Source organism: Mixophyes fleayi, chromosome 4 (genome assembly GCF_038048845.1).
Source record: "Mixophyes fleayi isolate aMixFle1 chromosome 4, aMixFle1.hap1, whole genome shotgun sequence".
Lineage (NCBI taxonomy): Eukaryota > Metazoa > Chordata > Amphibia > Anura > Limnodynastidae > Mixophyes > Mixophyes fleayi.
In genome coordinates this window covers 90097439-90121793 of record NC_134405.1, presented here as the reverse complement: position 1 = coordinate 90121793, position 24355 = coordinate 90097439, and the positions used below count along the sequence as shown (strand labels likewise).

The following is a 24355-nucleotide window of genomic DNA, read 5'->3' as shown; positions in this document are numbered from 1 at the left end:
CATAACCGCAGGGGGGTAGTGACCTATGACAAGATCACCCAAGCACCATATGCACAGTTACAGACTGCACTGTTCTCCTACCACGCCGCATGAAATTATACATGCAGCCCGCCAACTACAGCCCTAACTACTCCCCTTAAACGCCAAAAAAGCTGGTCAATAAACAAATGAACACCCTCATCTGACAAATGAACACCGTCAAATCTATATAAAAAGGGGGATTCTACTTTCAACAAAGGGTACTTTATAACCGAACCACCCACAGAACGAAAAATTTTACTGGCCACCTGATTTATTTTCCGTACCGCCGCCCCGATGTTAATGGCGGGCATATCAGATCTCCACTGCCTACGAGGAACAATACAGGACCAGCATAATTTAATATTAGGCCATCTGTTTGAAATAGCATACGTGTCCTCCCGAATTCTGATGATTAACTCCAGGGTCTTAATTTGCCCCACATCAATGCCACCAGCGTGGACCACTAAAACGTCCGGCACACGAAATGATAAAATTTCCTCTGACAGAAGAGGGAGAAAATTGTCCCATTTTAAACCACGTTTACCTATCCATCTAATGTAAATGTTATCCGCTAACCAATGACAATTACGAGATAACGGATGTCTGCTAGCCCAGAAAATGTAGGAGTGACCCAACACCCAAACGGAAATCATAGAGGAATTGGATCCTAAAACGAGATAATAAAAGGAGGAGGATAAGCAATAAGGCACGAAAAACTAACTAAGCAGAGAAGAAACACCATTAACATATTTGCATAAACTAAAGAACCATGAACTGAAGTTAAATTCCACAACTATAAAACACCTATTTATAACTAGGAGGTAGGGAGTGAGGTGAATGCTGGGACAAAACATTAATTCCAACCTTAAACCTAACAGAACGAAAGGAAAAGCAGCAACCCAGGTGAAGGTGAAAACCTATGAGGAAAAAGCCCTTCAACGCCCACGCAAATAGCGGCGAGCAGCCTAGCGCCCTGGGTTCACTAGCTTAGAGGAGAAAAGAGGTAGAGAAGAGCTGCTTAGAGGGAAAAAACACATGTTATACATCAGGACGAATATACGATTTATAACAGCCAGACTTCCATCTTCTTAGCCTTTGTATGGAAGTTACTGAAGCCCCACTCGCTGCGGGCGCTGTGGCCGCCCCTATCCGAAATGAATGCGTCCCAAATTCTGATGAATTTAAACCAAGAGCGTTTAAAGTGTTGCACATAACCGCATGAAATTGAAATTTGGTGAGGGGGGAGAGATCTTCATGCACTAGCCAAACCTCTGATCCATGTGGCCTAATGCTGGAGAAATATTTACAAATTTTAACAGGACATATACTTTGATCCTGTATTTTACTAAGCGTGAACCAATGACCAATCCCTGCCTGATCTGTTTTTGATCGCCTAATTTTCACTTGAATGCTGTCGTCCGACAACACCACATGTTTACCTAATAATGAAGCATCTGTCCTGCTTTTAGATTGTGCAACTAACTCACTAACTCGCATGGCGCCATGAAAAGCTAAGGAGAATGCAGCCGCAAACAGGGAAGCTTCGAAATGGTCCGATGTAATATCCGGTAAAGTAAAAATCATACGGGACAATAAAATAGGATCTATGGGCTTTCTCCTATCCTTGGGGGTGGGGTGGAGCCTAGACCAGCCTTTTAAATGCTTTATTTATTAGAAATGATTTAGTGGGATCAGGTACACTTTGTAACTTGGCCATGAACGATATACCTGCCAGCATAGCTGTCATAGATGTTCTACTAAGGCCCTCCTGGTAACACCCCCACATGAAGTCTATCATACCGTTAGAATCCCCCGAGGAACGATTGGGACCGGATAACAGAAAAACCTCCCATCGTTTCCAGGCTGCCCGATAAGCCTTCCACGTACTTGGTGCTAGAGAGACCTCTGCTAAGAATCTTAAACCGGACCGACCATCTGATAAACATAAAATGGACAAGATGTACCCACGGGGTCAGCACTGGGAGCTAAAGATCTAAAGCGCTCCCACTCAAAACGGAACAGAGAATCAGCAATACAGTTGTCTATAGCAGGTACATGTTTGGCGCAAAAATTTATGTCGAAGACCAGGCAACGAAGCACCAGAACGTGTAGCAAATTTATTGCCGGTTTAGAGGAAGCGCTCTGACGGTTAATCGCCTGCACCACGCCCAACTTGTCACACCAAAAGGAAACATTACGCCCTGACAGCTGAGAGGCCCACAATTCCAGCGCTACGATTATGGGAAAAAGCTCCAATACCAAATAAATTCTTTGTAAGCCCCCCGTCTATCCACGATTCCGGCCATGAAGCAGCGCACCACCGAACTTGGAAGAAAGCACCAAAGCCTTTAGCGCCTGAGGCATCTGTGAATAGGTCTAACTCTAATGTGGAAATGGGAGGTGAAGGCCAAATCCTGGAACCGTTGAACTTCTGAAGGAATGTCACCCATATTGTTAAATCTTCCCTTATCTCGTCACTCAGAGCTATTAAAGCATGGGGTCTGTTTCTGCCTGCTGTGGCCAACTGCAGTTTCCTGCAGAAGATTCTACCCATGGGTATAACTCTACATGCAAAATTGAAGGATCCTAGTAACGCTTGAACTTGTTTAAGAGTACGACAAGGAGAGGCCAGAGTACTGGATATCAAACTCTCCATTTTAGCTATTTTGTCAGCTGGCAAGCGACAGCAGCCCGCCTCAGAGTCTATTTCTATCCCTAGGAACGACAAGCAAGATGATGGGCCTTCTGTCTTATCCCTGGCTACTGGTACCCCCATAACCAAGAAAAGAGCCTGAGCCGCATATAGCATATCAGAGCACACTGAAGAGCCAGCCGGGCCTACGAATAGATAATCATCCAGGTAATGAGCGATGCCCTCGTGCCTTGTGCCCGCCTGGATCGCCCAGTGAAGAAAGGAACTAAAAGCTTCAAAGTAAGCACATGACAAGGAGCACCCCATGGGAAGGCATCTGTCAATAAAATATTTATCTTTAATTTTAAACCCCATGTACCGGAACGATTCCGGGTGTAGGGGAAGTAGTCTGAAAGCCGACTCAATATCTAATTTGGCCATAAGAGCCCCTGTTCCAAACCTTCGAATAAGCATTAAAGCCTCTTCGAATGACTGGTAAACCACTGAACTTATGTCCTGATCTATGGCATCGTTAACGGACTTGCCTGCGGGATGTGACATGTGCTGAATAAGCCTAAATTTACCCGGTACTTTTTTAGGGACTATACCTACTGGGGATATGACTAAATCTGCCAGGGGGGGGAATCAAATGGGCCGATCATGCGGCCTAGGCTTATCTCACCACAAATTTTTTCGTCTAGGATATCGGGGAATAAGTATGCTGATTTTAAGTTCCTAGAGGCCCTAGCACTAACTGATGTGTTGATAGGGAGCCTAAACCCGTGGCGAAAGCCTTCGCTTAAGAAGGAAGCCTGCTCCGTATTTGGGTACAGTCTAAGCCATCTTTCCAGTGCGTCATTACATATGGGGGATGGGGCTTTACTGAGCGCTGTTATCATTGCCACGGTTTCTGGAGAGGCCGGGGGCACTCCTTGGACACTCTCTGGCTGCGTGGCCACCGCGGCAGTAGGAGCAGATATGCTTGTATCTGCAAGATTCACCCCTGCCGCACGCTCCATTGTTGAAGGCGAAGCATCTGTTTTTTGCAAACTGGGGACCTCCACGTCTCCCCCCTTGCGGAAACCGATTCCACTGTGCCCCTGAACTGAAGGCTAAACTAGCCCGGTTTAGTTGCATCCAGATCTCGACATCCTTAACGCCCAATGGCATGTCTACCCGACCTTCTACTCTCTCTCTAAACAATTTGTCGTATTTGCGCCACGTCCCTGGGCGGTTATTAATAAACATCTCATTTATCATATGCAAATACTTCCAGACCTCCTCAGAGGCTTGAGGTCTCGTGTCAATATAGCACGCCGCGAAGGAGCAATAACCTGACAGCCAGTTAGAGAAGGTTTTGTATGCGTCCTCGCCTATCCCCCCTTTTCCTCGGGCCGATTCTAGCTCTTTCTTGCTAGCCTTAGTGATCTCGAACATGTCTACAAACCAACCTTTCTTAATCCTATCTCTAATACAGGGGCGAATGCCTGCTAAAAGAGCGGTGTTCTCACAGAGCACCATGGGGTTTTTACTCAATGACGTCTTCACTACAGGCCCTTGTCTATCTCCTTTCGATGCTGACCTACTGAAGTGAGTATTAAGGATCTTAATCAACTTCCAGGGACCCTCCCCCGATGAAGAGGGGGAGTCCTCGTCAGTGGATGACATAGGAGGGCTATGTGTAAGTGCGAGAGAAAAAACCAACCTTAGACAACTCACCGCCCGCACCCGCAGCCGACTGCCGACCGGATCCTGCCGCCCCAGATGGCCCCGGGACCGACGAAGTCTCCATCGCACCCTGTTGAGGTTCCGGAACCGACAACACTCCCAGCGGTATGCCTGCCAACGACGCCTGATTCTCGGATGCGACCTCCGTCTGGACCGTGGCTCTAGCTGTGACCCCAGCCGGATTCGGGGGCTGTAGCGAAGTTGATACTCCTGGACCTTGGTATTCTGAAAACACAGGCACGTTAACGTGGGAAACAACTTGATGAACAGCAGCAGGAGGTAAACCCCAGTGACTGCTTTGACCTGTCCCGACCAAACCCGACGGAGGGGGAAAGTTCCAGGGGGACCCCTGATGACCCGCCGCCAACGCACCCGCAGGGGCGACCGGAAGCGGATAATAATGAGTATAGGATCCCGTCGGAACGGGGTAAGGAGGGGAAGGGGAAAAAGAACTACCCGGGACAGCCACACCCCCAGCCGGGGGATAAGGTAAATTCCAGCCCTCCCCACCCCCCAGCCTGTTGAGGCTGATACTCGGCTGCACGCCCCTCGGAAGACTACTGACAGGGATGGGAGGAAGAACTAAAGGGGGGCCCCTGACCTGGGACAGAGACGTGGAGGGGGGGTAGGAGCCAAGAGCAAATGAGGGGGGGGGCAGCTACGGAAGAATACAAGTTTACACCCCCCACATGAACATCAGCGGCCCCCGAACAGGGGCCCGCAGAGACGAAGGGATCGCCGCCCGCTGTGTCCGCTACGGGGAAACAGAGGGAAGAGCTCTTTCCTAAAAAGACTGCCCCCTGACTCCTAGAGAGCCCTGATGTCCGGGTCAACTCCACCCTCCCCCCTGGGACCAGGGGGTCCCGAATGATAGGGCCAAACCCCCTATATGGAGAAGGGGCCTCCCGCTGTGATACTGATGCCTCAGATATGCCCCCAGACGAGACACCCACTCCCTCCCAGCTCCGGAAGATACCAGGGCCCTGAGGGTTAATGGAAGGAGGAGGGGGGTCCTGCTGCCTGCCCATGTCCCCCTGCGCTATCCCGCTACTCCTGCTAATAACACTGGCCCCCTTAACAGCTGCGGGGGCTGCCTTAGTGCCCCCCCCCCGCAGAAAGCAGAGAACCTCCGGCGGTGGAGCTCATTGCCCGCTGCCCGCTGGAAGGAGACCTGTTCAGTCTTGGCCTGGATGGAGAAGCGCTGCGAGTCCCCCTAGCGGCCACACCGCTGGGAATAGGGGACAGCGCTGTCTCCACGTGGGCTGCCGCCAGGGAAGAGAGGGACTGGGCTGTGGGGACTGCGTCCCTGTACCTGGCTGGGGCACTCCTCACCCTGCTAGGACAAGACATAGCTGTCAGCTACACAAAGGAGGAAGAGACAAGCGGAGAGAGAAGGGGAGAAGGAGGGGGGGGAGGGGGGAGATAAGACACGGAGCCCCGCGCTGCAGAGAGAGAGGGAAAGAAGGAGAGATTGAAGGGAAGAATGAGGAGGAAAGGAGGTAAAATAAAAAGACAGAACCACGAGGTGAAATAAAGGAGAGAAAAAGGGGGACACAGCACACAGAAATACAAAAGAAATCTGGAAACCAGTACTCAGCCTAGCTCTCAGGAATCCGGAAACAGGAAGGGCAGAAGCCTCTGCACACTGACTTATAACTGTGTATAAGTCCCAACCCCTCCCTGCACTCATTGGCTGAAACTTACAGGAATCCACAGATAATAGGTTCTTTAGTAAGTCACTCACCCGCATGATTTTAACTGCGTTTAGTCTGAGGGACACACTTCTCTTAAATACTTTAGAGCGTCTACGTGATATTGGAGAAGACATAAAAGAGCTCTTTGTAGCAGCATTGTTACTCAGCAGTTACAGAGACAGTTATGAAATGCTTGTGGCCACAGCTGATGATCAATTAGATGATGAGCTTATGTTAGAATATGTCAGCAGACAGCTTGCAGATGAATACAAGAGGAAAACAGAGAATGTAGGCAATAACAATGTCTCCAGAGCAGAATCTGCATTAAAGACACAAGATTGGAGTTAGAACTATAGTCAGCAATGTGAACCTCTTGAATGTTTTATATGCAAGAGTCCTGGTTACCTAAAGGTTGGCTGTCAAGTTTTGAAAAAACTAAAATGAATCAGCTGAAGAAGAAGAATAACTTAAGGGGAAACAAAAGTGACAGCCACTATTGAAGGTTAAATTCAATACCAGTTTGGGTGCATTATCAAATCATGCATGGTGTATCGACTCTGGAACCATAAGTCATGTGACTAATGATAAAAGTGTATACTCTCACATTCATGGAAAAAGTTACCATAGCAAAGCACAGTATATGACCTGGGACAGGCGATGGTTACCTTAACTACCCAGTATCCACTACATGCACCAGAAACATACCAGTAAGTAATCTAGTATATGTACCTAATCTTGAAAGCAATTTGTGGTCACTGAATAAATGCACAAAGCAGGCTAATGTTGTGGGATTCATGGATGACAGCTGTGTCATCACAAAATGTCACATTTTGGAGAAGCAAAAAATCATTGATGAATTATACCAGCTGAAATGCAAAGAAGTTGGTCAACACCACAAGTTAGGATTGACATACAACCTGCATCTATATACGGCACCAATGCCTACGACACAGGAACCTGAAAAAGTAAAATTCCTAAAGAGCAGCTTGCTCACCATATTAAGATTGATTAGTGTTTGCAGGTGATGAAATGCCTGAATGGGAAAAATGCCAAAGAAATACTTCCAAAAAACAGCAGTAGCAGTGCTGAACAGACTCTGACCCCAAAAAGGGGAAAGTATTGTCTCATATTCATTGATGATCAGTCAAGATACACTACTAGCTACTTGACAGTATGGATGAAGTACCATAGAAACGCAACGAGTCTATCCATTAAAACTGCTGATGAGAGAAAAATTTTAAACCAGCTTCAGACTTGGCCAACGTAGATATCACCTTTCAAAAGGGGGCCTGGTTTTGCATAAAATGAATGGGTTATGGTCCTGCAGGGTATGGCCTATGTTGGCAGGTTGGCTAATAGAGAAATTGTGGTGGGCGCATTGAGACATTTTGGAAGGCTACCTTTCCCAATTCTCCCCCCTTTTTGGTCCTCCACAAAATTCCCCAAAGAGATGTTAAAACATTTCCAGCCATGCTTTGCATCAGAATCTTTTCTTGACTCTCTTGGTGGTTTGACAAAATAAGTGGTCATTCTGGTGGAGCTGTGCTGGAAGACTGGGCTGGCACTGCAATAACATTAGGCTGATGATTCTCTGACATTTTGAAACTGCTAATGAAACTTCAAACGCAACACTCCATTAATTCCCTTGTATTCACTTACAGTCAGCTTCAGTAAATGGAGCATGCAGCTTCCAAAAGAAAACTCTCCCTAGAGCAAGTATGGGGTCCTTAGGACCAATGGACACCATCCCCATACCCAGTTACAAGCTCTCACATTGAAGGCATGATTTTAATGCTAGTAAGTAAAGGGCCTTAAGCTTTGCTTCAGACCGCTCAACTTTCAAAAACATCCACTCTTCTACAAACATCTTCGACTGTGACAGCACAGTGGCCTAGTGGTTAGCACTTCTGCCTCACAGCACTGGGTAATGAGTTCGATTCCCGACCATGACCTTATCTTTGTGGAGTTTGTATGTCCTCCCTGTGTTTGCGTGGGTTTCCTCCGGGTGCTCCGGTTTCCTGCCACACTCCAAAAACATACTGGTAGGTTAATTGGCTGCTATCAAAAATTTACCCTAGTCTGTCTGTTTGTCTCCCTCTCTGTCTGTCTGTCTGTGTCTGTGTGTGTGTGTGTCTGGAGCTTACAGTCTTAATTCCCTAATACAAAGAGGCAGGGACTGAGGTGAATGAGTTCTCTGTACAGCGCTGCAGAATTAGTGGCGCTATATAAATAAATGATGATGATTACAAAGAAAGTATTATGTAGCTGGCCACATAACTTGAGCATATTTGCTTTTGCTTATGATTCTGTCCGCCATTGCAAGCAATAAACCTGTCCCTAATTTAAATTTTAAATTCAGTGACTCCAGTGAGGTAATCTATTACATCCAACTTTTTAACATGCAGCATGTATGCTATGAAGGCCTTACCGACACTTCACTAAAGTAAATGTTAAGCAGATTATCACATTTAATTCTGTGCAAAATTAGTCACTACTTATTAAGACAAAGGAGTGCTGGCGTACATTAAGATGACTTCCAGATCAAGCTGTGTTATCATTAAAATAATTAAGATGTTTACTGATGTAGAAAATGTTACATTGGATCCATTAACCAAATCTCCCATTTCAAAGTAATCATTTCCAAATTGATGTGTTTAAATAGACTCTACTGTTTAAAAGGAGTTAATATGCAAAGTGGAAATGAATAATTGTTACTGGTTCTGTACAGTAGGATGGTTTCTGTAAACTCGGAAAGATATTAAAGGACCACTTCACCTATAATGCAAGTTGCTGTATAGAAATAAAGCTACAAATACCATTCGCAAATATATCTGACAGACTGGTTTGTCCAGCTATGTTTATGTTGGGCATATTTATTATTCACCAATCCTAAATTGACCGACTTGGGACTTGTTTTCACTTTAGTAGTCTTGTGGTTTGTCAAATGATATGGCTTGTTAAGGATTATTTTTTTTTTGGGGGGGGGGGGGAGTGTAGGGTGCTATCTGAATAATTATTTATTTGCTTTTGTTTTCTTTTACCGGGCACTCTACAGAAGTACCCGGTAGAGGTGGCGAATGTACCTGCAAATGCAGTTTTCCACCAAATGGACTGCACTTAACGTAAAGGCCTTCAGCAGAAAACACAGAAGTACCACATATAATAAAGACAGTCCCAATGTTCCATCGTTCTCATGGCTTATTAAAGCCACAAGTAAGGCTAAAACAAGCCATATGTTAGGAGAAAAACTGGAACTAAAGCGGTAAGAGGTTTTTCTACATACGGCATGTACTTTGCAGACATCCCAACTGTCCAATTTCAGGGGACTGTCCTGGCTCGCAGGAAGTTGGGAAGAATGTTTCCACTTACCATGGTGAGTGGGCGATGACCACACATAAGAGGCAGGTACCTCTGGGATTGCATGGGAATTCAAGGGTGGTTTTAGGGGAGGGAGGAAGCACTAGTGATTCCCCGGAGGGCATGTCACACCCATTATGATGTGGACATGCCCACAGCTGTCAGGCAGAGGAGGCAAGGCCATGTCTCAATTTAGGAAAGTTCCCAATTTAGGAAAGTTTTACTGAGGTTAGACCTGGTGAGAAAGGATGGTGTGTTCAGAGTTATAATTTAAAAAATTGTTCAGTCATAAATGGCATAATTACACCTCATTATCTTCTAACATTTTTGAGGAGCAATTGGGCATTGTTTCTTGCACTTGATTCTGTGCTTCTTGTAAGTCTAAATTCCATCTTATATACCTATTAAATGTTCAAATTGTGAAGCATCTGCAAAACTTATTTTAAGTGGAATCTGTGGCACGGTGGCTAACATTGCTATCTTAGAATGCTGAGGTCATGGGTTTGATTCCAACCTGCGCACCATCCTTGTGGAGTTTGCATGTTTTCCCTGTGTTTGCGTGTGTTTCTTCTGGGTTCTCATGTTTCCTCCCACAGTCCAAAAACATACTGGTAGGTTAATAAGTTTCTGATGAAATGGACCCTTATGGGTGAAAAGGAATATAGACTATGTAACATGATTGGCTTTATATAGCAAAAATAATACACAATTGAAAGTGCTAAGTTGGTAATATACATTGACTTACATCTGTTCTACAATCTCAGGCTTTGCTGTATAGGAACTTTCATAGGAATGGGAATGGGCAATACAGTCAGTATTGTGTATGTGTGAGCCAAATTCCTTTTCTTTAAAAGTGTGATTGTAATTGATTACAGTAGGTGTAGTGGTCACTGTGACTAAAGGTTTATTTTAGCTATTAATCTGGCATTTTTCAAAAATACTGCTGTGGGCATTGAATTACTTTCATGTGGTTTTATGATTATACAGAATTGTTTTGACAAGAGAGGCAGCAAGTTATTGGATTCTTTCTATTGTAATTGCCCTTATTGCGGCTATAAGTGTAATTTTTATCCACACTTATCATAACAATAAAAATGACTTTTCACTGCGCTTTAACAATATTTTATTGGTGAAACGCTATCCAGAGAGTTAATAGTTACTAATCACACTGCTGAGCATGTGCACAGCATGTATGTGGATATAGAAGCTCAGTTTGCTATTATTAAACAAAAAAAACATTTTGGGGCCAACCTTTGCCAGCGAGAGCCAGCGATAATTAACGTTTGTCAGAGTTATCACTGGCAGCAGCTGATTTATTATATAAGGCAAAGTGAAAATCATCTCTATTGTCTGCAAAAGAAACTTGTTTTCACCAATAATAGGGCTTTTGTGCTATGATAAACCGGACCCTAGATTTTCTTCCTGCAATATATCAAAAAAAGTATATAAGTCTAAAAAATAGACCGGTGAAAAACAAAAATAATTGCTTTGTGTATGTGTGACCTAAATATTGTCTTCCTTTTCAGTCATTCCGAAAGTCACAAAGCACCTGCTTTCCAACCCTGTGTTCACCTGCATCGTTCTTGCAGCCTGTATGGAGATAGCCGTGGTCGCTGGCTTTGCAGCATTCCTGGGAAAGTACCTGGAGCAACAATTTAACTTGACAACCTCATCTGCCAATCAGCTGCTAGGTGAGCGGAATAACTCAAAAACCACAAATGTCTTTTATTTGCACTGTACAGCCAGACTTGCTGCTTCAGGGTTCTGAAGGACAATTTGTCATTGTGCCATAATTGTAAAACATAATATTTAATGACCCAGTGATAAATTGTAATGTTGTTGAAGATTATGGCATTGCTAGAACAAAAGTATATTAGCTGGGTCATGTAGTAATTCCGGTGATTGACCCTTCTTCTGGAAACCGTTACATATTTTAAGACACTGAGATTAAGCACATCTCAGGAGCCTGAACGCCACTTGACCTTGTCTGTGTTGGCTACATACGGTTTAATTTAGCAAGAACAATTGTGCAATATCTCCCTAGCTGTTAATTAGATATATTCCAGTGACACAGAGGGCCTGATTTATTAAGATACGAAAAATGAACGTAATGTGTGTTTCTTTAAAAATGTGAGTAATTCAGGCATACTTGGGATCCGTTTTCAACCACAGGCAGATCTGAAGAAATGTCTCTTGTTGAATACGGGTCTAGGTACACTCTGCTCTGACAGACACAATACACTGCACTATATGTACAATACATACGTAGAGTATAAAGTCCCAGCACAGAAAAAAATGAAAGTATTCAATTATGCTTAGCTGTTAATAACTTGTCATTAATGAAAAAACATTAAAAAAAAGTTCCTATGACATACATTTCTCGTGGTGATAGTAATGTCTACTGTACATAAAGTGCATTTTTACAGTTGTACTTGATTGCAAACCAATGTTTGCATATTCATCACTGTCACTCGGCACTTACAATTGACCTATAGCTGCTGCACATAATACGACAGAAAAAAACGTACCTCAGCGAGGCCAGAAGCTTTAATCAGATGCTACTGTGTGTGCTTGAGTTTGGCACACCCTTATTATTATTATTATTATTATTGCCATTTATTTATATAGCACCACTAATTCCGCAGCGCTGTACAGAGAACTCACTCACATCAGTCCCTGCCCCATTGGGACTTACAGTCTAAATTCCCTAACACACACACACACAGACAGAGAGACAGAGACAGACACAGACACACACAGAGAGACAGACACAGGCAGACAGACAGACTAGGGTCAATTTGTTAGCAGCAAATTAGCCTACCAGTATGTTTTTGGAGTGTGGGAGGAAACCGGAGCACCCGGAGGAAACCCACGCAAACACTGGGATAACATACAAACTCCTTACAGATAAAGCCATGGTCAGTAATTGAACTCATGACCTCAGTACTGTAAGTCAGAAGTGTATGTGCATGCACCCATTCCCCTTCTTATTTCACCCATGAAATTGTAGCTTGCTGTAAGTGTCCTTTGCGCTCAAAGATGAATTGCATACACTTGCGCTCTCTTGTGTACAGTGCATTTCTGGGCATACGCAGAGAATTTTAACACAAAATACGGCACATATCAGCATTTACGTTCCTTAATGAATCAGTCCCAGACTTTTTGTTATAATATCAATCTTTTGCATTACTTCTACATTAAAATATACAGAAGCCCATTTTTGGAAAGCAGCCGAAGCACTTAGCAAAACCCACTTCTAAGTGCAGGCCTTCCCTGTGCTCTTGGTAGACACCTAAGCATTCTGGAGGTTTGCCTAGGTGAGTGGAGAGGTGCACTGTTCAAAAGCTTTGAAGATTGAAATGAAGATTGTGATTTCAAAAGCACCTCTGTACGAACCACAAATCTTCATAATGGGAAAATTAAGCATCTCAAGTGATATATGGGTAGATACATGGTAAGCATTTAACCCTCAAAAATATCTTTCTCCTAGGAATGACGGCAATACCGTGTGCATGCCTGGGCATTTTCCTGGGTGGGCTTCTTGTGAAGAAATTAAGCTTGTCTGCTCTGGGGGCAATCAGGATGGCCATGATGGTAAACCTGGTGTCCACCGCATGTTACGTGTCCTTCCTCTTTCTCGGCTGTGACACAGGTCCTGTAGCCGGAGTGACTGTTCCCTATGGAAACACGTAAGTACAATTCATACTATAATACCTTACACAGATATTGACTGCTCGGTGATGCAGTTTTGCAAAGCCATACCATAGTTATACTACGGTCAAGTTTACCTAATTCTAAGGTTGAAACAGATTAAACAATTTTATAGCTGTGATGCTGTATGGCAGGCTGAGCAGAACAAGCTGTGAAACAAAGTCAGCCAATGGTTTAGGACATTCTTTGTAAAGAAGAAGAGTTAAAACCGACAAAATGTTCCCGCTTATTACTATGCTTAGATAAATCTTTCCCTGCTGCAGTCTGGACACGCCATGTTTAGTCGTCTTAAGTTATGTAGATTTTATTTTGCAGCAGCAGACAGAGATAAACAAGCCATGAAACAAACAAAAGACAGCGGCATTTATCCTCTTTATTTTCCATTTTATTAGATGCCAAAAGTGATGTTTATGATAAATCTGAAAAAGTAAAACATTGAAAGTTGACAGCAAATAATGATTAACTTGCCCATATAGTCTGCACATTTTATATATGAATTGTTTTATTCTCAGTTTATGGCGTCATTCTGCATCAGTGTGGATATGGAATTAAAAACTAAAAAGCAGAGATTCTGAAAGAAAAGTTTTCACTTGCACTTCTGAGAAAGCTATCAATAAATCGGCATTAGTTTAAATTTATGAAGTGCAGCCTTCTTCTCGGGCTGCAGAGTGTAGTCTAAAAGACATCCTGGTCAGCGGGAGTGATGATCATACCAATTTCACCAGGACAGTCCTGCATGTCGGCACTTTTTTGTCCCTACTCGTGGGAAATTGTGAGGTATGACCATGGTGAACGGGAGCATCATCACGGAAAGTGGGTGAGTGTAGCAATTCATGGGTGGTTTTAGTAGAGGGGAGGGGTGTTTAGGGACGGCCTATAACTTCGGAGTTGCAACCCATTCCGCCTTGGGAGACATGGCTGACAACGTTGGGCAGTATGGTGTTAGCCAAAATCAACTATGACAGCAACTAGACATTTAGGGCTCATTTACATCCATGCGATTTTGGAAATTTAGACAAGTGAAAACCATATGAAAAATGTAACAAACTAAATTGAATATAATTGAATGTCTTCATTAGTATTTTGCTAGTATTCTACTTTAATTTGCAGAAGTCATGGTATCTACAGTTGTGAGGTTTTAGACTAAGACTAAAATATATCCACAAAAAGAATAAAAGCGAAGAGGAAAATCAGCAAAAGAAAATGAGCAATATTATGAAAATAGTGCAATTTTCTCTATTGAAATACATTGTCATAATAAGCTATCGTTAAAGAGGAACCTCACCCAGCCTTAAAGGGAATGGGAACTCTCTGACACATTGTAATATTTGTCAAGATTGGCTGGGGGCCTCAGAATCATCAGGGGGTAATTGACCCAGAGAGTGTTACTCAATGTCGGGTAACCATTGGGTGATGGTCGCCCATCCTATTCTAACACATCCTCTTAGGCCAGGTATGCACTGCTGCTGCCAAGTCCCCCTGCCAATCACAGTAGATATTATGATGTATCCAGTTTCTATGTAGCATTTGTGTCCTTAACTAACAGAAATGTCAGTGTTCCGTGTCCAGGTCCTCTGCTTTGCAGGAGATACTCCGTCCCTAAAGTCTATTGGTTCTACTAGTTGGCGTGTGGAGGGCATACTGCATAAACCAAAGAGCGAGGGAAATTTTTTATTTAAAAAAAAGTTTATAGCCCTATCCCTTGTCACAATGTCAAAGAATTGCTAAAACATGGGATAGCACTTTTTATACATGACCGCCAAAGGAAGGACCTGAATTCATAACGACTTATTTGTATCTATCTCCTGCTGCTCCCCTTTGTCTGCACTACAGGGGTTCAGTAAAAATCACTGATAGGTTAATATAAGGCCGGTTAAAAGGATCTTTTTCCTATTTTCAAACCAGCATTTTGGCGGTGGCCAGTGTATACACAATGATGGAATCCTGACACGTTATATTGTCAGCCTGTCCCCAGGGTCATGGGCTGACTTGCAAGTTTTAACCTGAGTGGGAGGAACGAGACTCGGCCCAGCAGCTTGTTAGGAATATTTTAAAGGGAAGAAATGCAGGTAACCCACTGATTGGGCCCAGGGCAGCCCAATATAAGACTGAACCAGGGACAGCATCCTCCCCTGCCTCACAGCACAGCTGGCCAATAGGGTTAGGTAGTTTAAGAAACAATGGAGTGGAGACTTGGACAACAAAAGGTGTATCAATTTATAGTTTAGTCATCTTTTACATCCAAAAGTAAAGAACCTTGCAGCATATATGTATACTTTCAGAGCTTTACATCCTCTTGCAGCGCCACCTATATGCAGTATAAATGATGCCCTCATTATGAAATAAGAAGTGTTGCCCTGGTTTAAAACCGCCACCAAACGATTTTTAATAAATTTGCCCCTAAGTCAAGAATTTTATGTTGGCACTCTCAGTGCTTTATATATGGGACTTCTAAAATACAAAGGTTTTAGAGGGAATGCAATTTATTGGTGTTTAAACCAGACAAGAGTGTTTAAAGAGCACTTTTTACCTGCTCTAAGCAGCAGTACTTGCCATACCTGCCGTTTTACAATCTTTTCCAGTACATTAATTTGCTTTTTGCTATAATAATTGTTCATTATAATGGAGATTCGGCGACCTGGCAGGGGAAATTTAAAATGGCAATGTCTTTAAAGGCAAAACTTTTTTAATACAGAACTGGGGGAGTCTGTTCCATACACCTGTCAATAGTTTTGTAGCACTTAATGTAAACGCAGGTAATACACAGTAGTCTTCAATGTAGATCATGTTGACCCAGGCATCCCAGTGCTTTGTAAGACTGAAGGCAACAGCCAATTGAAATTCAAACGAAAAGAACAAAAACTCAAGTGCTATTAGAATGATAGTGAAGTAAAAAATTGTGTTTGGAAAACGACAAGTAGCGACCATCCGCCTGCCAAAAGGAGATATTGCTGTCTCTTTATAATTAATTACACAATGTAGAAGGAAAGAAATGGCCAAGCTAGTAGTATCTGAACAAATCTGATAAATAACTGTTATATGATAAAAAAAAAATCTAAATTCATAAGAATTATGATATTACTAAGCAGATATTCATGGAAAAGTAATACATATACCCTTTATTGACTGAATATCATAAAAGCTAAATGGTCCCTATGAATCCTTATATGAAGCTCAAGTGTAATGAACAGCGATTGCTGACATAGCCAAAGGCAACACAGAAATAAAACAGCTACTATCTCATAACAGTCTTGGTGGATAAAGTCAATGTAAAAGTATACTGCAGTGATTTAAGTTCTATGGGGAACCGAAATGAATCCCTCCTGGTAAATGAAGAAAATGTAGAGCAAACCCGGTTACTTGATCAGTTTCACTTCTTGTGATGATGAACGACGCCGGCAGATCTACCTCTTTCACAGAAGGATGCAATATACTTGTGCTGTTAATTTGCTGTCAGGTTTAAAGAGCTTTCTTGAGGTAAAGAGACAGGAGACAAAGTAAGTCGATAATGTTAAAAACAGTAATGATTATTCCTTAACGCGTTTCTTTGTCTATGTTGATGGTTTCATCCGAAGGAATTTCAAAATCTCAGTTATCCCTCTGTAGGGATTTTTTATAGGACCGTGGAGCCAATCAAGAGCAAAGTCTTCAACAATCCACAACTTTGATGCTTTCAAACAAGTTTGATGGTAAGTAATTTATAGAGCTAAAGCTTAGGATCAACGTTACCTGCAATCAATTATACCGGCAACATATATCACAGTCTGGCTCCTGATTATGTAATATTAAAACTTGCACATAATATAATTAATATGATTAAAAAAGTATAATGGTAATAATCTACTAAATACTTTAAAGTAAATTATAATAACACATACTCGGGAGAATTTCTATGAATGAATTGCGATCTGATATGTTATGTGACTATTCCAAATATTGAAACACAGAATAATAATATCATACTATGTAAATGCTGTGCATAATAGACATTATAGATCTTTACCATTAAGGACAGATTCAAAAGAAATTTCACACATATATTTTCCATATGAGCTCACTAGTGATCCAGGATACTAAGAATTTCAAAATATACTACAAATCATTCATCTCCCTCGAATAGTCGTGCTTGCTTTCTTCTCTTATAAGAAAAAAGGAAGAGAGAAAAGCACTTCAATAGCTAATTTAACAAGCAAAGGCCTTCTCGTAGTTGGAGTGAGAAACAGCGTTTGTTTATTCTTCATGCAATTTCTTTTATTCTTACGCACAATTAATTTTTATTTGACCACGTTTTTATTGGCAGAACCTTTTGCGGTTGCCTGTAAAAGGTGTCAGCAGCAGTGTTGGAAAGGGATGTTAAGCCACACACGCTTTAATCTTAACCAAGGTGTTTGTTTTATAGAACAGTTGTAACAGATAGATGATTTATGCAGATACTCACAGATGTGACAGGCAGTATAACAGATGGTTTATGGATTATATGCAGGTTGTAAACGTTTGACACACTGCTTGTCTGTGTCGAATACTGTTGTGGTTTTCATACATATATGTATATGTGTGTGTGTATATATACATATATATATACACTCATAATATATATATATATATATATATATATATATATATATATATATATATATATATATATATATATATATGTAGATATAGATATATAATATGAGAGAGAGCGAGAGCCTCAGGTCACTTTTATACAGTATTGAACACATAACTTGCTAAGACATCTTTCTCCTCAGCGGTATTGGAAGGAAAGGCGCTAAAGTTGAACTTGTGGTTCGCACATGCACAGTAATGCTATGCGGAAGGCTAGACTGCGCCCCACTTCTTGTCCTCATTAAATCACAAGGGATAATACACTAAAGGTATGAGATGGAGCAAAGCGCTCCCTATCAACACATTTTCACATTTTCTACCTCAAATCCTTGGCACAGAAATGAGGACCAGGTTTGCTCCTAGCTTCGCCAATCTATACATAAATATGTTTGAGGAGCAACTCATTTAGGAAGAGACATTCGGTGCGAACGTAGTCTTCTATGGGAGATATATAGATGACTTATTTTTCATTTTCATCCCTGACACTTCTTTGAAAGACACTTTTGTGACCCTAAAAATACACAGTTGTTTGCAATAGGACATATTGCACCTACCTACCCCTTAGAGGGGGGGGTTGCTTTAGAAAAATTGTGCCTTCTGGGCTTAAATGAGGCTATTGAATTACATTTTTAACTTTCTTTTTTGGACACTTATTTATATCTTTATATATAAGATACCTAACAATTAAATGTTATTCTATTTCACTTTTGTTTACCTATTTTTTCCCTTAATCATTTTTATTTTCCCTCTGCCATTCTTTCTTAACTCTGCCTTTGATTCTTTATTATATCGACTGTTATGATTTGGAGACCTCCCATGATGAGTAAATTCAAGCTTTTGTTTAAATTCATGTTTTCCATAAAGCAGACAATTGTACTTACCGTACTTCACATAATGCTTCCTCTATACAATAGAGGTATATATTGTGTCCTAACTATTAGCGACACACCACAATATGCTTAAACCAGGTTATTAGTAAATTGTTTTTAACGCTAAAATATTATCATTTCTATTGTCTGTATACTATGCATCAAAATTCATTGACGATCACTGTCAGGATTTCCCAGGTATGACCACGGAGAGGAGATAAGTGGTATAATGAGTTTATTAACAAACAGAGATGACAAGGTAACTCATGAGACAGTTCAAAGTGCAGATGAGAAACAGGTAACTGCAATAGTAGATTTCAACAGGCAGCGTAGAACTACAAGTACCAGGTATAATGGTTAAAGATGCAGGAGTCCAGGACACAGGTAACAACAAATAGTAGATTTCAACAGGCAGCGTAGAACTACAAGTACCAGGTATAATGATTGAAGATGCAGGAGTCCAGGACACAGGTAACAGCAAATAGTAGATTTCAACAGGCAGCGTAGAACTACAAGTACCAGGTATAATGGTTACAGATGCAGGAGTCCAGGACACAGGTAACAACAAATAGTAGATTTCAACAGGCAGCGTAGAACTACAAGTACCAGGTATAATGGTTAAAGATGCAGGAGTCCAGGACACAGGTAACAACAAATAGTAGATTTCAATGAAGAAATATGCAGGAGTCAAGATAGCGGATAGAAGCTGAGCACAGGGAATGCTCCTCGGAATGACCTGATGATCTGGCCCAGACTGTTTGAAGCAGGCAGGTATAAATAGGCCTCATGCAGCTGAAACCACTCCCAGTGATCAAGGAGAATAATCAAGTAGCACAGTGGCCCCTTTGGTGGGCAGTGGTACTACAAGTGGAAAGCATACCAAATCCAATAGAGTCACTGCAGACAGCAGCTGCAGAGTGCAAATCGTGACAGTACCCCCTCCTTAAAGGGCGGATTCCAGACGCCCAAATACTAGAAATGGTCAGAAAAGTCAGAGTCATAGTCCAGAATTGGGCATGTATTTGAGAAGTCTTCATGCAAGGACGGGAAGGGTATAGAAACCACACCACAGGGGAGTTGAGATCCAGGAGAATCTTTCTTCTTCTTCTTCCTCTTCACTTTCTTTTTATGGTTTTTAGAGGGTTGCTGGAAATGGAGTGAAGAAAACGATAATCTCAAAGTGGGAGTAGCTGGAGATGGAACATGTGGCATAGATGAAGCACTGGGAGTGAGAATAGCAGGTGCTGGTGTAAATTCTTTGATCACGGCCTCAGTAAAAAGCTGTAAATCAGACAGAATGGGATCTTGTGTTTCAATTAAGGGCTCTGCCCATTCCAGAGCTTCCCCTGTAAAGTTGGCCAACATGTAAAACACTTGCTTTCGTTGAGTATCAAGGAGGTTGGATACAGAGGGAAAATAGGATATACAGAATTTAATAAGAGCACGAAATTGCTGAATATCCCCATTGAAGGTAGGTGGTTGGAAGACTTGAACAGAAGGTGAATTCGAATTAGCATGAGACTCGGCCAGCTCGGGTTGAACATACATCCCTTGGGACTTGGGTAGGACCCCCTTGGCAGAAGACAATCCATACTGGGCAGATGACTTGGCAGGGCGCCCGGACTGGGCGGCAGACTTGGGAGCAGGCCCGGACTGGGCCGCAGACTTGGGAGCAGGCCCGGACTGGGCGGCAGGCCTTTCAGGGACAGCACTTTGAGAAGCCTGAGGGCAAACAGCACTTTGAGAAGCCTGAGGGCAGACAGCACTTTGAGAAGCCTGAGGGCAGACAGCACTTTGAGAAGCCTGAGGGCAGACAGCACTTTGAGAAGCCTGAGGGCAGACAGCACTTTGAGAAGCCTGAGGGCAGACAGCACTTTGAGAAGCCTGAGGGCAGACAGCACCAAGTGGTAACTCGGGCTGGACCGCATGGACTGGCAACTCGGGCTGGACCGCATGGACTGGCAACTCGGGCTGGACCGCATGGACTGGCAACTCGGGCTGGACCGCATGGACTGGCAACTCGGGCTGGACCGCATGGACTGGCAACTCGGGCTGGACCGCATGGACTGGCAACTCGGGCTGGACCGCATGGACTGGCAACTCGGGCTGGACCGCATGGACTGGCAACTCGGGCTGGACCGCATGGACATGGACTGGCAACTCGGGCTGGACCGCATGGAACTCTTCTGGAGCAGACTGGAGGGACAGGACCCCTCCTGGAGAAGTCTTTAAGGGCAGCGCCCCCCCTGGAGCAGACGGTAAGGGCAGCGCCCCCTCTGGAGCAGACGGTAAGGGCAGCGCCCCCTCTGGAGCAGACGGTAAGGGCAGCGCCCCCTCTGGAGCAGACGGTAAGGGCAGCGCCCCCTCTGGAGCAGACGGTAAGGGCAGCGCCCCCTCTGGAGCAGACGGTAAGGGCAGCGCCCCCTCTGGAGCAGACGGTAAGGGCAGAGCCCCCTCTGGAGCAGACGGGAAGGGCAGCGCCCCCTCTGGAGCAGACGGGAAGGGCAGCGCCCCCTCTGGAGCAGACGGGAAGGGCAGCGCCCCCTCTGGAGCAGACGGGAAGGGCAGCGCCCCCTCTGGAGCAGACGGGAAGGGCAGCGCCCCCTCTGGAGCAGACTGGAAGGGCAGCGCCCCCTCTGGAGCAGACTGGAAGGGCAGCGCCCCCTCTGGAGAAGACTGGAAGGGCAGCGTCCCCTCTGGAGCATACGGTAAGGGCAGCGCCCCCTCTGGAGAATACGGTAAGGGCAGCGCCCCCTCTGGAGAATACGGTAAGGGCAGCGCCCCCTCTGGAGCAGACTGGAAGGGCAGCGCCCCCTCTGGAGCAGACTGGAAGGGCAGCGCCCATTCTGGAGCAGACTGGAAGGGCAGCGCCCCCTCTGGAGCAGACTGGAAGGGCAGCGCCCCCTCTGGAGCAGACTGGAAGGGCAGCGCCCCCTCTGGAGCAGACTGGAAGGGCAGCGCCCCCTCTGGAGCAGACTGGAAGGGCAGCGCCCCCTCTGGAGCAGACTGGAAGGGCAGCGCCCCCTCTGGAGCAGACTGGAAGGGCAGCGCCCCCTCTGGAGCAAACTTTAAGGGCAGCGCCCCCTCTGGAGCAAACTTTAAGGGCAGCGCCCCCTCTGGAGCAAACTTTAAGGGCAGCGCCCCCTCTGGAGCAAACTTTAAGGGCAGCGCCCCCTCTGGGTTGAACTGGGGAACCCGGGTTCTCATGGGAGCAGATAACATGTCTGGAATGAAGACAGAAGCTTGTAACTCAGAGCTGGAGATAGAGGTTGAAGATGGTCGGAGTCTACGGAGCGGGCAATCCTGTAAAAAATGTAAATCACTGGCACAGTAAAGACACAGTTTGTAGGTCCTCCTGCGCCATCGCTCCTCTTCGGTCAGGTGGGGGCGTGGAGCACCTGAAAACCTTGAATTTGTTACAGGACTATTGGAAGGTGTTGCTTGCAGAGAGTCAAAGGCAGACAAATTTGATAATGAAATGTTAGCAGCACAGTTAGACTCCTTACTGCAGCATGTATCAGGGGTGGAAACTGGAAGTTGCTTGAGCACTTGATTCAACAAAGAAGATACTTGCACTATTTGAGTGCGAAGTTGCAGAATGTCCACTTGGAGCAATTGAAACAGGGAATTTTCGGAGGAAATAGTAGCCATGGTCTTAATGAATACAGAGTAGGTCACTCCCCTGGAAATCCTTTTCAAAGAGGGATGAAAGCCGTGCAGCAGCAGGCTCGGTATTAGGGCCAGATCATACTGTCAGGATTTCCCAGGTATGACCACGGAGAGGAGATAAGTGGTATAATGAGTTTATTAACAAACAGAGATGACAAGGTAACTCATGAGACAGTTCAAAGTGCAGATGAGAAACAGGTAACTGCAATAGTAGATTTCAACAGGCAGCGTAGAACTACAAGTACCAGGTATAATGGTTAAAGATGCAGGAGTCCAGGACACAGGTAACAACAAATAGTAGATTTCAACAGGCAGCGTAGAACTACAAGTACCAGGTATAATGATTGAAGATGCAGGAGTCCAGGACACAGGTAACAGCAAATAGTAGATTTCAACAGGCAGCGTAGAACTACAAGTACCAGGTATAATGGTTACAGATGCAGGAGTCCAGGACACAGGTAACAACAAATAGTAGATTTCAACAGGCAGCGTAGAACTACAAGTACCAGGTATAATGGTTAAAGATGCAGGAGTCCAGGACACAGGTAACAACAAATAGTAGATTTCAATGAAGAAATATGCAGGAGTCAAGATAGCGGATAGAAGCTGAGCACAGGGAATGCTCCTCGGAATGACCTGATGATCTGGCCCAGACTGTTTGAAGCAGGCAGGTATAAATAGGCCTCATGCAGCTGAAACCACTCCCAGTGATCAAGGAGAATAATCAAGTAGCACAGTGGCCCCTTTGGTGGGCAGTGGTACTACAAGTGGAAAGCATACCAAATCCAATAGAGTCACTGCAGACAGCAGCTGCAGAGTGCAAATCGTGACAATCACGCCCTATTCTATTTTAATTCTAAAACGAACAACCCGATTTTGAGAGTTCAGTGCAACTTCCTGTTGTTACCATATTCTGTAGTATCGCTTACAGCATTTACATAGAATGATATTATTATTCTGTTGTTTTGATATTTGGAATACTCACATAACATGTCAGATCATTAGTAATTTCTTTATAAAAGTATCCTGAGTATGTGTTTATTATAATTTACTTTTAAGTATTTAGTAGATTTTTACTATTAAACTTCATTAATTATATTTTGTGAAAGTTTTAGTATTCTTTACATAATCAGAAGCCAGTGTGTGTTACATGTTGCCGGTATAATTGATTGCAGGTAATGTTGATCCTCAATTTCAGCTCTCTAAATGACTTGCCATCATACTTGTTTGAAAGCATCACAAGTGTGGATTGATGAAGACTTTGCACTTGATTGGCTCCACGGTCCTATAAAAACTACCTACAGAGAGACTGAGAAATTTTGTATTTCCTTCTGATGAAACCATCAACATAGACGGAGAAACGCGTTAAGGACTAATCATTATCGTTTTTAACATTATCTACTTACGTTGTCTCTAGTTTCTTTACATCAAGAAAGGTCTTTAAACCTCACAGCAAATTAATAGCACAAGTTTTCAGTGTCCTTACATGGAGGAGGTAGATTTGCCGACATTGTTCAACTTCACATGCGGTGAGACTGTTCAAGTAACCGGGTTTGCTCTGCATTTGCTTCATTCCGAGGCTAATTTACCAGGAGGGATCCATTTCGGTTCCCCATAGAACTTAAATCACTGCAGTAAACTTTTACATTCGGCATTATCCAGTAACACTGTTATGAGATAGTAGCTGTTTTATTTCTGTGTTGCCTTTGGCTATGTCCGCAATCACTTTTCATTACACTTGAGCTTCATATAAGGATTCATTGGGACTGTTTAGCTTTTATGATATTCAGTCATTAAAGGTTATATGTATTTTTTTTTACACTGGTTTCAGTTTTATTGTTTTCATAATTTATTTTAAGAATTTAGATTTTATCATAGAACATTGTTATTTATCGGATTTGTTCAGATAGTATCAGAGTGGCTATTTATTTATTTTTAAATTGTGCAACAACCAATTGAAACCTATGTATTTATTTTCTTCGGATGCATACTCAACGTTACAAAGAGTTGGTTTGCAAAGTTGGTTGCTATAGGCAACATAACCGTGTTTTTTTTTGTGTGCACCA

The 24355-nt window shown here is 43.5% G+C and overlaps 1 protein-coding gene and 1 long non-coding RNA gene across 2 annotated transcripts in view; one reads left to right on the top strand and one right to left on the bottom strand.

Annotated features, from left to right (window-relative positions):
- SLCO3A1 (solute carrier organic anion transporter family member 3A1) overlaps positions 1-24355 on the top strand; it is a 240235-nt gene that overhangs the window by 179904 nt on the left and 35976 nt on the right. The window contains exons 5-6 of the mRNA XM_075207720.1: positions 10959-11123; positions 12923-13121. Of these exons, the coding sequence (XP_075063821.1) occupies positions 10959-11123; positions 12923-13121 (364 nt within the window). The remainder of the gene's footprint in view (positions 1-10958; positions 11124-12922; positions 13122-24355) is intronic.
- On the bottom strand, positions 1691-5886 carry LOC142149910 (uncharacterized). Its single transcript, XR_012690919.1, has 3 exons — positions 5531-5886; positions 4373-4606; positions 1691-1956 (listed from the first exon to the last, which is right to left on the bottom strand). It is a non-coding gene; the product is annotated as an uncharacterized LOC142149910 (long non-coding RNA).